General features: G+C 44.8%; 1 protein-coding gene across 2 annotated transcripts in view; it reads right to left on the reverse strand.

Moving 5' to 3' along the window:
- Positions 1-445: 445 nt before the first annotated feature.
- The window catches only part of LOC126161480 (locustin), a 68,197-nt gene continuing 52,327 nt past the window's right edge, over positions 446-16,315 (reverse strand). Inside the window, exons 1-3 of one of the 2 annotated variants that reach the window (XM_049917377.1) lie at positions 4,155-4,356; positions 1,788-1,943; positions 446-598 (exon numbers count right to left, since the gene is read on the reverse strand). In XM_049917377.1, coding sequence (XP_049773334.1) covers positions 561-598; positions 1,788-1,943; positions 4,155-4,341 — 381 coding nt within the window. In that variant the 5' untranslated portion in view covers positions 4,342-4,356 and the 3' untranslated portion in view covers positions 446-560. Of the gene's footprint in view, positions 599-1,787; positions 1,944-4,154; positions 4,357-16,315 lie in introns of those variants that run through there. The other variant, XM_049917378.1, reaches the window with a different exon arrangement.

Consider the following 16,315-nt stretch of genomic DNA (forward strand, 5'->3'; position numbering starts at 1 on the left):
ATGGGCTACGTTCCTGTCAATGCAACCACTCTGGCATTTACCATAAACGGTTAGGAAAATCCACAGAATATAAAAACTGCTTTACCGATTGGGATGTGCACCGGCTTCACCCTGAATTCAAATCTTGTGCTTTACCAGTTCGCTTCGCTCGTCCACAAAACTAGGGGTTATCTTCTATAAGGGTATCAAGTAAAATGCCATAGTGGTGAAACGTTGAACTCGGAAGGTCCAAATCTCAAATTCCTTTCAGCTCACATGATTCCTTCCTTCTTTTGATAAGAGTTCTGAGACGCTAACTGCACCCGCATGGTTTCGTTACGCCAGTCTGTCACGTCTTGTGCTTGTTCTGTGTAAAATCACTTTCCTTATCATAAGTTGCTGTTATTGACTTGGTACCTTTTTTTACTAAAAATACTGACATCTAGATGTTCAGACGGTTAGGTAAATTTAAAATTTTTTATGAATTTTTTAAAATAAACTGTTTATTAACATTTAAAAATATTTGAAAATAATAAATAGTGTTCTTTGGTTGACTCTCCACAGCACTCTATAGAGTCGCTTCAAATGCACTTGCTCCCCTTACTGATCTGGTAGTAATCTGAAACAGAAGGAAAAGTGATCGTGAAAATCTCTAGCACGAACGTTATAATACAAAGTATCAAGTGTCAGTCATTCTGTAACATCCTGTTTAATTAACTGAAAATATAAATACATCGGAGATAGGTACAAAACTTAATTATTTTGAGAGCAAAGTTTAGCCTGCTGAAATGTAGGGTTACTCAGGGATCGAATGACGGTTAGAGCCACGGGTAGTAACACATCTGAAATGTAACGTCCACTGTTCAAAGTGCCGTCAATGCGAACAAGAGGTGACCGAAACGTGTAACCAATGGCATCCCATACCATCACGCAGGGTGATACGCCAGTATGGCGATGGCGCATACACGCTTCCAGTGTGCGTTCACCGCGATTTCGCCAAACACGGATGCGAACATCATGATGCTGTAAACAGAACCTGGATTCATCCGAAAAAATGACGTTTTGCCATTCGTGCATCCAGGTTCGTCGTTGAGTACACCATCGCAGGCGCTCCTGTCTGTGATGCAGCGTCAAGGGTAACCTCTCCGAGTCCATGCTGCTGCTAACGTCGTCGAACTGTTCGTGCAGATGGTTGTTGTCCGGCAAACGTCCCCATCTGTTAACTCATGGATCGAGACGTGGCTGCACGATCCGTTACAGCCATGCGGATGCCTGTCATCTCGACTGCTAGTGATACGAGGCCGTTGGGATCCAGCACGGCGTTCCGTACTACCCTCCTGAACCCACCGATTCCATATTCTGCTACCAGTCATTGGATCTCGACCAACGCGAGCAGCAATGACACGATACGATAAACCGCAATCGCGATAGGCTACAATCCGACCTTTATCAAAGTCGGAAACGTGATGGTACGCATTTCTCCTCCTTACACGAGGCATCACAACAACGTTTCACCAGGCAACGCCGGTCAACTGCTTGTTTGTGTATGAGAAATCGGTTGGAAGCTTTCCTCATGTCAGCACGCTGTAAGTATCGCCACCGGCGCCAACCTTGTGTAAATGCTCTGAATAGCTAATCACTTGCTTATCACAGCATCTTCTTCCTGTCGGTTAAATTTCGAGCCTGTAGCACATCATCTTCTTGGTGTAGCAATTTTAATGGGCAGTAGTGTATATGTAGTGAATGGAGATGTTTCGAGCGAGGAGGTAATGTCGTCTTCAGGCGAGCGAATCTCCCCGGCGACTTACCCGTGCCATAGCATCGGTTGTAGCAGCGCATGTGGCAGCCGCTGCTGAAGCCGCGACGGCCGTTCTTGTAGCTGCTGGCGCAGATGGGGTCGAAGATGATGCACTGCGGACACGAGCAGCCGGTGGTCGCCGCACTCGCCATGCAAGCTGCAGCGCCTGAAACAGAAGAAACAGGCTGTGTGAACTGACGGCAGTGCACCACGAAAGATGAAGCACTCGTTCCAGACACAGCTTGCTTTATTCAAATTTGTAAATTGTTGTTGAGAGAGGTGAATAGGTAGATTCCGTCTTCCTAGATTTCTGGATGGCGGTCTGTACCACATCATCGGTTAACAACCAGCATAGAGTCATTGGTTGTCAGGTAAATACCGGGACAAGAAAGTGCCTGTGATAGCAAATATCTCGTACTATTCCGTGGAGCATAGGATGAATGCAAAGCAGTAAAAATACAGTAGTTGGTTTTGTTCTCTTACATCGTTTCTTTTTCCTATCTTGTTGTAAAACATATGAGTGTACTGCATGACTTGTCATCTCAGTGTTTATACTTCGTATATATAACTATCCCCATTGCCAAACAGTTGGTATGATGACAAGCCCAGCTGCCGGCCGTGGTGGTCTAGCGGTTCTGGCGCTGCAGTCCGGAACCGCGGGACTGCTACGGTCGCAGGTTCGAATCCTGCCTCGGGCATGGGTGTGTGTGATGTCCTTAGGTTAGTTAGGTTTAAGTAGATCTAAGTTCTAGGGGACTTATGACCTAAGATGTTGAGTCCCATAGTGCTCAGAGCCATTTGAACAAGCCCAGCTCACGACACAGCCCTGCCCAGGGGTGGAAGGAATGAGAAGTACGGAGGGTACCGGCTCCAAGAGGGTGCCGAAGGCTCAACGTACCACTCATTGCAAAGATAATTATTAATTTGTATTCAAGGCTAATGTATTACAATTTTATTTTACATTTACATAAGGACAACAGATCCATTTTATGCGTGTGACAACTTTGTAAACACTTAAGACTCATATTCGCACGCCTCATCAAGCCCTCCTTCAGCATGAAATGAAATTAGTGATAGCATCAAGGATTTTGTGGATTCTAAAGATCAGAAAGTAGATTTTCTGCAAATATTTTACATTATTTAAAAAAAATTGAGCGACCAGTTATATGATTAGTGCTGTGATACTAAAGCACGAATCTACAAAATGTCAAATTAATATCCTATTAAAAATTTTAGTAACAGGATTGGATTAGCTAGTCAGTATGACGAAGTACAGCTGGGGGGCGCCAAGATCCTGCTCGCATCACGACGACTGTAACAGTGCAAAATAAAGCAATGTTGGCAGCTGCTTCTCTCTGGGCCTTTACTGGCCTGTTACCACGTGTCAACCCTGTGCCGTCTCCCATCCTGACATCATATCCGCCAGTACGCCCTGGCGGCAGCTATAAGATTAGTTTCGAATGTGGGCCCTTTGAAAAACATTTTCATCGTATTGACTACGTCTTCCCTGCGTACGTAGAAGGAAGAAGACGATATTAACCACGTCTGTTATTATTATTATTATTATTATTATTATTATTACTATTTTTTAAAAAAATTCCTGAATAAATCTTCTTGTCTTCGTGAGCGCTTTGCTAAGGGCCCCCGCGAAACTGCATATATACACGAATTATTGTTATTACAACAGAATCATGATGCTTATCAAGTATCGTATATCTTCACGGGCCAAGCAGACGTACTACAAAAATAAGAAGGTTGTTAATCAAGATGTAATATTTATTATTAATAGATGCGTATCCCACGAGTGATAACTCTTGTAATAAGCGTGATGGAATTGCGAGAGGCGAGGGGTGAGCGTACATGCATCGATGTGTGTGTGTGTGTGTGTGCGTGTGTGTGTGTGTGTGTGCAAAAGTAAATTAATTTGTAATTTGGTAATAAAAAGCTCACAAAATGAAATTTAACAACATGCAATGCAATATATATGCAATATATTATGTTTATAAGTCGTTAAGGGGAATTCAGGTAGCTCTAAGGGATACCTCTAAAAAAACTAGGCTTAAAAAATAAAATAAAAAGTAAGCTTTCTCCATCCTTTCCATTTTCTCTCTCTCATCCGCATCAGCAACATAAGCACCATCGTATACTCTACGTGCTCTCACGGTATTCATTTACAATTTAATTACCTAGCATACATCAGCCCTGTTAAGCAAAGGACGGATGCCCAAGAGTGGGAGAAAAGTGTTCCCAATGAAGGTAGCGGTAAAACCGACGGAAGAAACAGAACAAAATCCAATGAATATTAACTGCTGACATTTCCACAACACTGCGCCCTGGTCTATAGCTACGACCATTGTAAGCAGTGTGGCAGACTCACCGATAAGCAGGATAACCAGCAGGTAGGCCTTCATCTCGTTGTAGACTGCAGCTTCTCGGACAGTCTGAAGCGAGCTTCTGATAACGTGGCAACGATCCTCTGCTGCTTTTATAGGACGCAGTTGCGTGACGTCACAGCCAGCAGCAGGGAAGCAGGGAAGCACCGCTCTATCATTGACCTCCTTCATGCCACGCCAGCTTCTGAGAGCGCCTTATCTGTTTACACGTCCTAGTTAAGGTGGAGGAAGTAGTGCTATTAGGAGAATGTCAGCACAATTGTTTGATATCTCTCGAAAACAGTCTCACAACAGTATTACAACAGCGTTCTGCGAAATGCAGTGTTATCTTCCTGTTTTCGCCGAGATCTCTTCCTTCCTGTACGTAACTTGTTATCTGTGGTCTTTCGCTTGTTTACCTCGCGCAGTGGACCACTTTCTGCGTAGCAGCTGCTCTTTTCGAACGTTACTACAGCTAATGTACCTCCTTCCTTGCATCTATGAGTGACTAAACTAATGGTTCGGTAGCACTATCGCCTGTCACTACCTACTCTCGGCGGTATTATAATTATTTTGGTTTAATTGGAGACTGGAGATTCGTTGTGGTTTGTGGAACGATGAAACATTAAGTTTAATAGAAGCAAACTATTTCGTTATTGCCCCTGAACTCGCCGGCCGAAGTGGCCGTGTGGTTCTAGGCGCTACAGTCTGGAGCCGAGCGACCGCTACGGTCGTAGGTTCGAATCCTGCCTCGGGCATGGATGTGTGTGATGTCCTTAGGTTAGTTAGGTTTAATTAGTTCTAAGTTCTAGGCGACTGATGACCTCAGAAGTTAAGTCGCATAGTGCTAGAGCTATTTGAGCCCCTGAACAAGGTGCTGCAACACTCCACGAACAACAACAAATTTTCAATGAAAGCAAGCCAGTATAAGCCTTTTGTTAGTCCTCATTTTCTTTTTGATGCTCAATGTGTAACATCCCCTTAGAAATATTAATGAACTACTGTACTGATAAACCTCTTACGTTATTTGATTTTCAAACAGCTGAGCAGAACTGAACGTACTCAGACATTTCTCTCTTTACTTATTCTGATCAACACTAAACTGACACACAATATTTTTAGCGCAACGCAATCTGACTTTCAATAATCCCTACAAAAGAATGGCCCTGAATGACAATAACCTATTCCTTTCATGAATCACTTACCTCACAAAAATCTTCGTTACTCGAACTACTGCAATACAGCGAGTGCCAATACAGCCAGCTAAATAAATAAAATAAAAGATTATAACAACTGAAGGCACTAACTACTGATAGGCATAGTTAGCAAATTAAAGATTTTGATAGAGAACAAACAATGTATTTACCTTAATAATATTCGATATTCAAATATATACAGGGTGGTCAGAAAATGTGTGAAATGCTTGAAGGGATGTTACAGGGTAGGTTGTACTGAGACATAAATGTTACGAAAGAAATTCGATACGTTTCTCCGTTTCCGAGTTATTTAGCATAGAATTTAGCCAATCGGGGCGTCGCGCGCTCACATTCAAGCGGCCTGCCAGGGGCGGTGTTGCCCCACGAGTGCTTTGATTCGTTAGCTGAAACTTGAATTTACGCACGCGACGATCCGATTGGCTAACTTCAATGCTAAATAACTCGGAAACGGCGCAACGTATGGAATTTCTTTCTTAACATTTATGTCTCAGTGCAACATGCCCTGTAACATCCCTACAAGCATTTCACACATTTTCTGACCACCCTATATATGTATATATCAGTTCATGATATACAGGTATTACACATTTACTCCAGATCGTCCGCTCTCAAAATTCTGCATCTCTCTCCCCACATCCACCACTACTGGCGGCTCACCTCCAACTGCACAAAGCTACACTCTGTTCACATCCAACTGCCCAGCACTACAATAGCAAAAATTCCAACAATGCAAACCAGTCACAGACTGCATAGGTACTGCATATTTTCATACAAAGCGCTACGTGACGTTACCAACATAAAAACCTAAACAGTCTACTTACAAATGTCGTGTCTTTAAAAGCATCAGCCGCAGGAAAAAAGCGTGGGTATTTTAAAGGACCTCATTGGCATTTGCCTTACATATTTTAGCACAGCGAAGGAAAATCTTCATCAAGCCCGTTGGTCGCAATTTCAGGATGAAAATTTTTGTCGATGACGTGATCATTAGAGATGTGGCACCTGCTTATTGTACAAGCATAGCGAAGGCAATCAGTCTTGTCCCATTTAAGGAAGCCCTTGCAATCTCCGCCCAAAGTGATTTAGGACAAACAGAGAAAAGCGATATTGGATATCCAAAACAGTGCCCTATTCTCTGTGAATTTTATTTCAGATCCTAAACTACTACCCCACATCAGTCGGATCGGAATTTGACGATCATTCGTTTTGAATTCAATAGCGGGGACAAAGCGAAGAAATTCTCTGAAAGCTGAAAGTGTTGATGGTTTTGCCCATGAGAGTACTTCAACGCGAAGATCTCGATAAGTGAGTCCGAGATGTGATGTGGTTATTGCGTACAATTTGGATATGGCCTCAAGGACCAAGCTTCCTTTGACGTAAACTCCATGACAGCTTAAAACTTTGTGTCGGACCGGCACTCGAACCCGGGATCTTCGCCATTCGCGAGCAAGTTATCTGCCAGCTCAGTTATCCATGTTAGATTCACGACTTGTCAAAGCTTTACTTCCACCAGTACCTCCATTTCCAGAAATTGCCAGTGATATTTGCTGAATATTCTTTTAAGAAACGCAGGGTCTCCATAAGCGCTCAGTACCGAGTACTTAAAATTTCATCCCTTTAATCCATCTGTATTTTAAATGGTTTTTATGCAAAGTTGTCGCGTTTTGCAAACAATGAAAAGAGAGAGAACAAAAGAAAATGTAGGAAAAGAGGGAATACGTGCCCTTGGTTCTCATTGTTAAAAACAGAGGTCGATGTATCTAATTCTTCTTCGCTACCAGGTCACATCTGTTCACTCTCTATTAAGGAAAGAAATTTACTGAATGAGTCTGCGATCATAGTGACAATTTTATGAATAAAGCCGTGCAGAATGGTTAGCTGTCGGCAAGGGGGAGGGCAAGAGGGGGCATTTGCGCATACTTTTTATTTATTACAGTATTATCGGGCATTTCTGGAAATGATTGTCTCTGATTCTACTGAACAGCAGACTTGACATTGCTGAGCACGACGGGAAATATTGTGGCTTTGGTAATTGTTGTATAACATGGGTTTGTTTGGTTGTCGTGGTGTTGGTGAAAAATTATACCGTTTCCTTGAAGTGAATTTGGAATCGGTACTGTCCTACGGTCAAGTTGGACATAAGCCTTGGGAGAACGTTGTCGAAGTGGAGTCTACAATCTTTTCTCTATCGTTTCTACGAAGGGCGCTTAATGATCTACAGGAAGATGCCGTTCCAACACATCGGTGCACAGGCTCTGTCGGCACTTCGTAGCATAGAATATTGCTGCTGTACAGTGCCACAAATGCATCCCTAAATCTCGTAAGACATCTCTCTCCTCTTACTGCACAACTTAATAGTAGCAGTGTTTTACCATTTGCTTAGTAAAGATGGAAAACAGTGTGAAATTTGTAGGGCCCCACAAGTTGAGGCCTTCTCAAACTCCATGGGGTATGGGATATTGTTTGTTTTTGCTTCTTTTTCTGCGACCTGTTTGTTATACTTATGTACGTTAGTACATGTTTACTTGATCGTGAATGACCAGTGGAAATTAGTCGGTAGTGTGGATTAAATATTTCGGTCACAAAACATATTTCGACATCTTTTGTATACCTTTTCTAGGTCTCACGATATTTCTTAATTTGTCTCGTCTACATTCTAAATTTACAGAAAGTCATTTTTTTTTATAAAGTACAGATTTGGAGCATATAAAATATTTTTTTGTGTGGTGTATATGATATACGTTTATCCAATTAACTCTTACCTTTCTTTCTTTCATTCAGAACAAAAGACCAAAAATACCTTAGACTACACATTTTAAAACAGCTGTTTCGCTCTGCAAAACTGACAGACATCCTTCCAAAAATTTAATGAGGCAGTAGATTAATATCGCTTGAAGATACCCAGAACCACCTTCCTGAACTTCAGTAGCTTAGAATAAGAAGAGTTACGCGAAAACATAGTTCCGTGATGTAAACAGTGTATAGCCAGATATTTAGATATGTGGATGCAAATTAACCCAAAACGGGAAACACGCACTATTGGATGTATGCTACGTTCAATACACAGCACATCACAACACTAAAGACTATTCACAGTGTGCTACGTCTGGTTTAGTAGTATAATGCATCTCTTTCTGTTGTGTCTAGACAAGAAAGTCTAGACACAAGGCGAGGAAGCCGAAAGGGCACGCGTCAACTCACGCCGGCTTACGTTAAGTCTGAAACAGGATACGTAATGAATGCTATAAAGAAAAGTACGTAGCTGCTGGAATATTTAACTTTAATCCATCATTTGTATACAGCATTCTTGATGATACAAGTGAGACTCTCTCTAGAAATGGTCGTAGCCCTGGACTTAGCTGAAGGCTATTCTAACTGTCTCTCGGCAAATGAGAGAAAGGCTTCGTCAGTGTAGTCGCTAGCAAAGTCGTCGTACAACTGGGGCGAGTGCTAGTACGTCTCTCAAGACCTGCCGTGTGGTGGCGCTCGGTCTGCGATCACTGTCAGTGGCGACACGCGGGTCCGACATGTACTAATGGACCGCGGCCGATTTAAAGCTACCACCTAGCAAGTGTGGTGTCTGGTGGTGACACCACACTTTCCATGTTGGTAGGACAGTGTTCTCGATAAGAAAACAGCGATAACAGCAATAACCAGTACAAACACATACACACCTGTAGAAGACCTCTACGCCAATATTCACTTCTTTGCGGTGTCTACATATTGAGAACGGCTAAGTCTGTTGGAAACAACAGCAAAAAATTTTATAAAGACGTCTGATATAGTTTGCCATCTTCCATTATATTCTGTTTATTACTTGCCTGTTTCTCATGAGCAATACTTTTCTATCTGCATCCATCGATCGACTACCGCATATTCATCACTGCATTGACTAGACTAATGTCTTTGCCTATTTGAACTGAGAGTGGCTTCGGCCAATGGGTAGTGAGGGAGCGGTCGGCATACATGCACACATGGTTTTCCGGATTTACTTTTACATCTTGTACACATCAATATTCCGCAAGGCGCGAGGGAAGAATGTTGTCAGTAAGCCTCTGTAGTAGCTCTAATTTCCCAAGTTTTCTCGTTGTGGTCAATTTGCGAGATTTATGAAGGAGGGCATAATATGTTGTCCCACTCTTTCTGGAAAGTACTCTCTCGAAATTTCAGTATTAAGTTTCTCCGTGACGTACAGCATCTCTTTTGTAGCCTCTGTCACTGGAGTTAGTTGAGCACCTTTGAGACGCTCTCGCGCCGACCAAACGGTCCCGTGACGAAACGCACTCGTCTTCGTCGTAGCTTCTTTGTCTCTTCTATCAGTCCTGCCCCGTAAGGGTCTCAGAACGAACAATCACCTTGTAAGCCGCATCTTTACTGGATGAATTACATTTCCTTAAGCTTCATCCTATGAATCTGCCTCGCGTCTGCTCTTCCTACTAAAGGTTCTACACTCCTGGAAATGGAAAAAAGAACACATTGACACCGGTGTGTCAGACCCACCATACTTGCTCCGGACACTGCGAGAGGGCTGTACAAGCAATGATCACACGCACGGGACAGCGGACACACCAGGAACCGCGGTGTTGGCCGTCGAATGGCGCTAGCTGCGCAGCATTTGTGCACCGCCGCCGTCAGTGTCAGCCAGTTTGCCGTGGCATACGGAGCTCCATCGCAGTCTTTAACACTGGTAGCATGCCGCGACAGCGTGGACGTGAACCGTATGTGCAGTTGACGGACTTTGAGCGAGGGCGTATAGTGGGCATGCGGGAGGCCGGGTGGACGTACCGCCGAATTGCTCAACACGTGGGGCGTGAGGTTTCCACAGTACATCGATGGTGTCGCCAGTGGTCGGCGGAAGGTGCACGTGCCCGTCGACCTGGGACCGGACCGCAGCGACGCACGGATGCACGCCAAGACCGTAGGATCCTACGCAGTGCCGTAGGGGACCGCACCGCCACTTCCCAGCAAATTAGGGACACTGTTGCTCCTGGGGTATCGGCGAGGACCATTCGCAACCGTCTCCATGAAGCTGGGCTACGGTCCCGCACACCGTTAGGCCGTCTTCCGCTCACGCCCCAACATCGTGCAGCCCGCCTCCAGTGGTGTCGCGACAGGCGTGAATGGAGACGTGTCGTCTTCAGCGATGAGAGTCGCTTCTGCCTTGGTGCCAATGATGGTCGTACGCGTGTTTGGCGCCGTGCAGGTGAGCGCCACAATTAGGACTGCATACGACCGAGGCACACAGGGCCAACACCCGGCATCATGGTGTGGGGAGCGATCTCCTACACTGGCCGTACACCACTGGTGATCGTCGAGGGGACACTGAATAGTGCACGGTACATCCAAACCGTCATCGAACCCATCGTTCTACCATTCCTAGACCGGCAAGGGAACTTGCTGTTACAACAGGACAATGCATGTCCGCATGTATCCCGTGCCACCCAACGTGCTCTAGAAGGTGTAAGTCAACTACCCTGGCCAGCAAGATCTCCGGATCTGTCCCCCATTGAGCATGTTTGGGACTGGATGAAGCGTCGTCTCACGCGGTCTGCACGTCCAGCACGAACGCTGGTCCAACTGAGGCGCCAGGTGGAAATGGCATGGCAATCCGTTCCACACGACTACATGCAGCATCTCTACGATCGTCTCCATGGGGGAATAGCAGCCTGCATTGCTGCGAAAGGTGGATATACACTGTACTAGTGCCGACATTGGGCATGCTCTGTTGCCTGTGTCTATGTGCCTGTGGTTCTGTCAGTGTGATCATGTGATGTATCTGACCCCAGGAATGTGTCAATAAAGTTTCCCCTTCCTGGGACAATGAATTCACGGTGTTGTTATTTCAATTTCCAGGAGCGTATGTAGGCAGTCCACGTAAGGTCGCTTAGAGCAGATACTCCAAGAGATTTTGCGGTGATAGCTATTTCTTGTAATTTGTTATGAATAGTGTAATTGTACAGTAACGGATATCTTTTCCTATGTATACGTAAGATGTCATATTTATTTGGTTTCTGGATCAACTGCTTGTGCCTACTTCATTCATTAATACTGTGTAGGTCATTCTGCAAATCATTACTGCCTTCTGGCATAGCTATTTTCTTGTACGCAATCGCGTCATCTGAGAACAGTTTCAAGTAGCATCCGACGCATTCTACTAGATCATTCATATACATTGTAAACAGTGACTACCCTTCACACTTTCTTGGCGTACACGCGCAATTACCTTTACATATGACGCTTTGTTCCGTTAAGAGCGGCATTTTCTGTTCGACGGGAGAGAAGTCTTAAATCCAGTGGCAAATCTGGTCAGATACTCGGCAACTTTTTTTCACTAAACGGCAGTTCGGGACAGTGTCAAATTAATTCCTTAAGTCGAGGGACACGGCGTCTACCTGAGCGTCAATGCCTACAGTTCAGTGTATCTCGTAGACGAACAGAGCGACCTCAGTTTCGCAAGATCTCTGTTTTCGGAATACATGTTGTTTTTTGTAGAGGAGACTTTCGTTCTCCAAAATCGTCATAATTCATGAACATAAAACATGTTCCATAATTCTACAACAGATTGATGTCAACGATATAATTATGTGCATCTGTCCTACGGGCCTTTTTGGAAACGAGACTGACCTGCCCTTTTTTTCCAGTCGTTAGGTTCCCTTCGTTGCTCTGGCGACCTACGACAAAGTGCTGCAAGTTCTTTCGCATAATCTCTGTAGAATCTTGAAGGTATCTCATTTGGTTCTGATGCACTGAATATTTGATGCTAACTACTCAGATATTCTTCAGTTAGTATCCTGTAACTCTTGCTGAACAAAAATGTTATCCTACCTTTCTTGATATTGTTTATAATACCCGTAGCCAGAAGAGTTATTACAGCCTTTTGATCATTGATACCCTCCTCCACGTTATCTGATTCGAGAAGTTCAGGTCCTTTTGTTGCTGCGAGGTCTAAGACGTTGCCTCCACGAGTTGGTTCTCCAACGATGTGTTCGACGTAATTTTTAGACAAAACATTATGCTCAGTGTCATACGCGTACCTACACTCCTGTAAATGGAAAAAAGAACACATTGACACCGATGTGTCAGACCCACCATACTTGCTCCGGACACTGCGAGAGGGCTGTACAAGCAATGATCACACGCACGGCACAGCGGACACACCAGGAACCGCGGTGTTGGCCGTCGAATGGCGCTAGCTGCGCAGCATTTGTGCACCGCCGCCGTCAGTGTCAGCCAGTTTGCCGTGGCATACGGAGCTCCATCGCAGTCTTTAACACTGGTAGCATGCCGCGACAGCGTGGACGTGAACCGTATGTGCAGTTGACGGACTTTGAGCGAGGGCGTATAGTGGGCATGCGGGAGGCCGGGTGGACGTACCGCCGAATTGCTCAACACGTGGGGCGTGAGGTCTCCACAGTACATCGATGTTGTCGCCAGTGGTCGGCGGAAGGTGCACGTGCCCGTCGACCTGGGACCGGACCGCAGCGACGCACGGATGCACGCCAAGACCGTAGGATCCTACGCAGTGCCGTAGGGGACCGCACCGCCACTTCCCAGCAAATTAGGGGCACTGTTGCTCCTGGGGTATCGGCGAGGACCATTCGCAACCGTCTCCATGAAGGTGGGCTACGGTCCCGCACACCGTTAGGCCGTCTTCCGCTCACGCCCCAACATCGTGCAGCCCGCCTCCAGTGGTGTCGCGACAGGCGTGAATGGAGGGACGAATGGAGACGTGTCGTCTTCAGCGATGAGAGTCGCTTCTGCCTTGGTGCCAATGATGGTCGTATGCGTGTTTGGCGCCGCGCAGGTGAGCGCCACAATCAGGACTGCATACGACCGAGGCAACACCCGGCATCATGGTGTGGGGAGCGATCTCCTACACTGGCCGTACACCACTGGTGATCGTCGAGGGGACACTGAATAGTGCACGGTACATCCAAACCGTCATCGAACCCATCGTTCTACCATTCGTAGACCGGCAAGGGAACTTGCTGTTCCAACAGGACAATGCACGTCCGCATGTATCCCGTGCCACCCAACGTGCTCTAGAAGGTGTAAGTCAACTACCCTGGCCAGCAAGATCTCCGGATCTGTCCCCCATTGAGCATGTTTGGGACTGGATGAAGCGTCGTCTCACGCGGTCTGCACGTCCAGCACGAACGCTGGACCAACTGAGGCGCCAGGTGGAAATGGCATGGCAAGCCGTTCCACAGGACTACATCCAGCATCTCTACGATCGTCTCCATGGGAGAATAGCAGCCTGCATTGCTGCGAAAGGTGGATATACACTGTACTAGTGCCGACATTGTGCACGCTCTGTTGCCTGTGTCTATGTGCCTGTGGTTCTGTCAGTGTGATCATGTGATGTATCTGACCCCAGGAATGTGTCAATAAAGTTTCCCCTTCCTGGGACAATGAATTCACGGTGTTCTTATTTCAATTTCCAGGAGTGTATATCTGGAACCAATTTTGGTAGCATGACTCTCCCAATCTATACCTGGCAATTTGAAGTCGCCCTCTATTACAACAACGTGACCAGGAAACTTATTCGATGACATTCTGTTTACTTTCTCATACTCTCCACTAATGCAGCTTCTGACGCATATTGTCTTTTAAAAGTATCCGATTACCATTTTTGACCTTTGACACTTAACTTTGCAGAGATTAGTTCATATTCGGGATCCGTGATAACCTCGCTAGATATTAACGAATTCTTTGCTGTAGCAAATACGCCGCCGCCACCCGCGACTAAACCATCCTTACGATAAGTATACCTCTGAATTCAAGTATTTGGTTGCTATTCGCTTTTGGTTTCACACAACTTTTTGTTCCCAATACTGCCTTCAATAAACGGTACAAATTCTGGGATCTTACCATCGACGCTCCTGCAGTTTTATGTTATCGTACTAACCTTTTCTGTTTCCGATCTGCGGGGACGAGCATTCCTAGAGAATAATGTGGCTGATGGGTCTTCAATTTCGGCAGGCAATTCGTCTTTCATCGCAACCTAAGATAGTAGCCGCTTCCTTCGTGTTGTGCACGCTTGCCCTGTTAAGGGTAACCCTACAGTCCTGCACCCGGTAGCAGTGGTCGAGAAATTGCATCCGATACCGTCGGAGAATCGACTGAGCTACCGGTTTAGACCTTCCACTCTGCTTCAAACCAGAGGACCGCTGTCGACCTCGTGTACGGTGCTCGGTTCTGAAGGAAATCAATGCGTTCTGCTTAATAGACATTATGTTCGAGGCGGTGCTAAAGTGAAGTGTACGTGGCTACATTAACAAACTGAGAGAGACAGAGAAAGAGAAGCATGAAAGCAAAAAAGAGCGTGTATTAACGAAGTGATAAAACAAGTATATACAGCTCTTCTATGCACCTCTTCTGCAAAGCAGGGTAATATTTTTCCATATTTTTCAGATTGACGAGCTGCAATAGAACAGTGAGGTTGTTTAAGCACTGTTGTCGAACGAGTAGTAGAGAGACACTCGTGGTTACGATTGGTGCGGAGAAAAAATGGTATTGTTTACGTGTTTGTAATCGGGTTTAGCAAAACGGTATTTCATTTTTACCGAAAGGTTTTGCATCTTATATGTTTTAAAACTAACTTTAAGGAGTATGACTGTGATGATGGCACCATGTGAATCATCTAACATTTAGAAAACGTCCTTCTCGTGAAACACAACTAGCTCTTTATGCACGAAATGTTGAGTGCTGTTGACAAGGGATTGCAAATTGATTCCGTATTTTTAGATTTCCAGAAGGCTTTTGACACTGTACCACACAAGCGGCACCTAGTGAAATTGTGTATTATGGAACATTGTCTAAGTTATGTGACTGGATTCGTTATTTCCTGTCAGAGAGGTCGCAGTTCGTAGTTACTGACGGAAAGCCATCCTGTAGAAAAGAAGTGATTTCTGGCGATTCCCAAGGAAGTATTATAAGCCCTCTGCTGTTCCTTATCTATATAAACGAGTTAGGAGACAGTTGCGGCACGCGTCTTAGGTTGCTTGCAGATGATGCTGTCATTAATCGTCTAGTAAAGTCATCAGATGATCAAAACAAACTGCACAACTATTAGAAAAGATATCTGTATGGTGCGAAAGCTGGAAATTGACCCTAAATCATGAAAAGTGTGAGGTCATCCACGTGAGAGCTAAAAGGAATACGTTAAACATAGGTTACATGATAAATCAGCCAAATGTAAGTGCCGTAAATTAAACGAAATACCTAGGAATTGCAGTTACGAACAACTTGAACTGGAAAGAACACATAGAAAATGTTGTGGGGAAGGTGAACCAAAGACTGCGTTCTATTGGCAGAACACTTAGACGATGCAACAGATCTACTAAAGAGACTGCCTACATTACGCTTGTCCATGCTCTTCTGGAGTACTGTTGCTCGACCTGGGATCCTTAACAGATAGGATTAATGGGGTACGTCGAGAACGTTCAAAGAAGAGCAGCACGTTTTGCATTATCGCGAAACAGGGGAGAGAGTATCACTGACATGATACAGGATTTAGGGTGAACATCATTCAAACAATGGCGTTTTTCGTTATGGCGGAATCTTCTCGCGAAATGTCAGTCACCAACTTTCTCCACCGGATGCGAAAATATATTGTTGACGCCGATCTAAACAGGGAGAAACGATCATCATAATAAAACAAGGGAAATTAGGGCTTCCACGGAAAGATATATGTGTCCGTTTTCTCCGCGCGCTGTTCGAGATTGGAATAATAGAGAATTATTTTGAAGGTAGTTCGATGAAACCACTGACTTGCAGAGTATCCGTGTAGATGTTGATGTAGATGTATAATCTGTTTGCTCCATGTAAAATCATTTTATTCATAGAATCCAAAAACAACTGCCACATTATGAAATAGTCGTATATCTTCAGTTCTATTTCGTTCTTCTCATCAACTTAATTAAATTAGGTATTATTTTTCAAAAAGGTAT

The sequence above is a fragment of the Schistocerca cancellata genome, chromosome 2 (genome assembly GCF_023864275.1).
Source record: "Schistocerca cancellata isolate TAMUIC-IGC-003103 chromosome 2, iqSchCanc2.1, whole genome shotgun sequence".
In the NCBI taxonomy this organism is placed as follows: domain Eukaryota; kingdom Metazoa; phylum Arthropoda; class Insecta; order Orthoptera; family Acrididae; genus Schistocerca; species Schistocerca cancellata.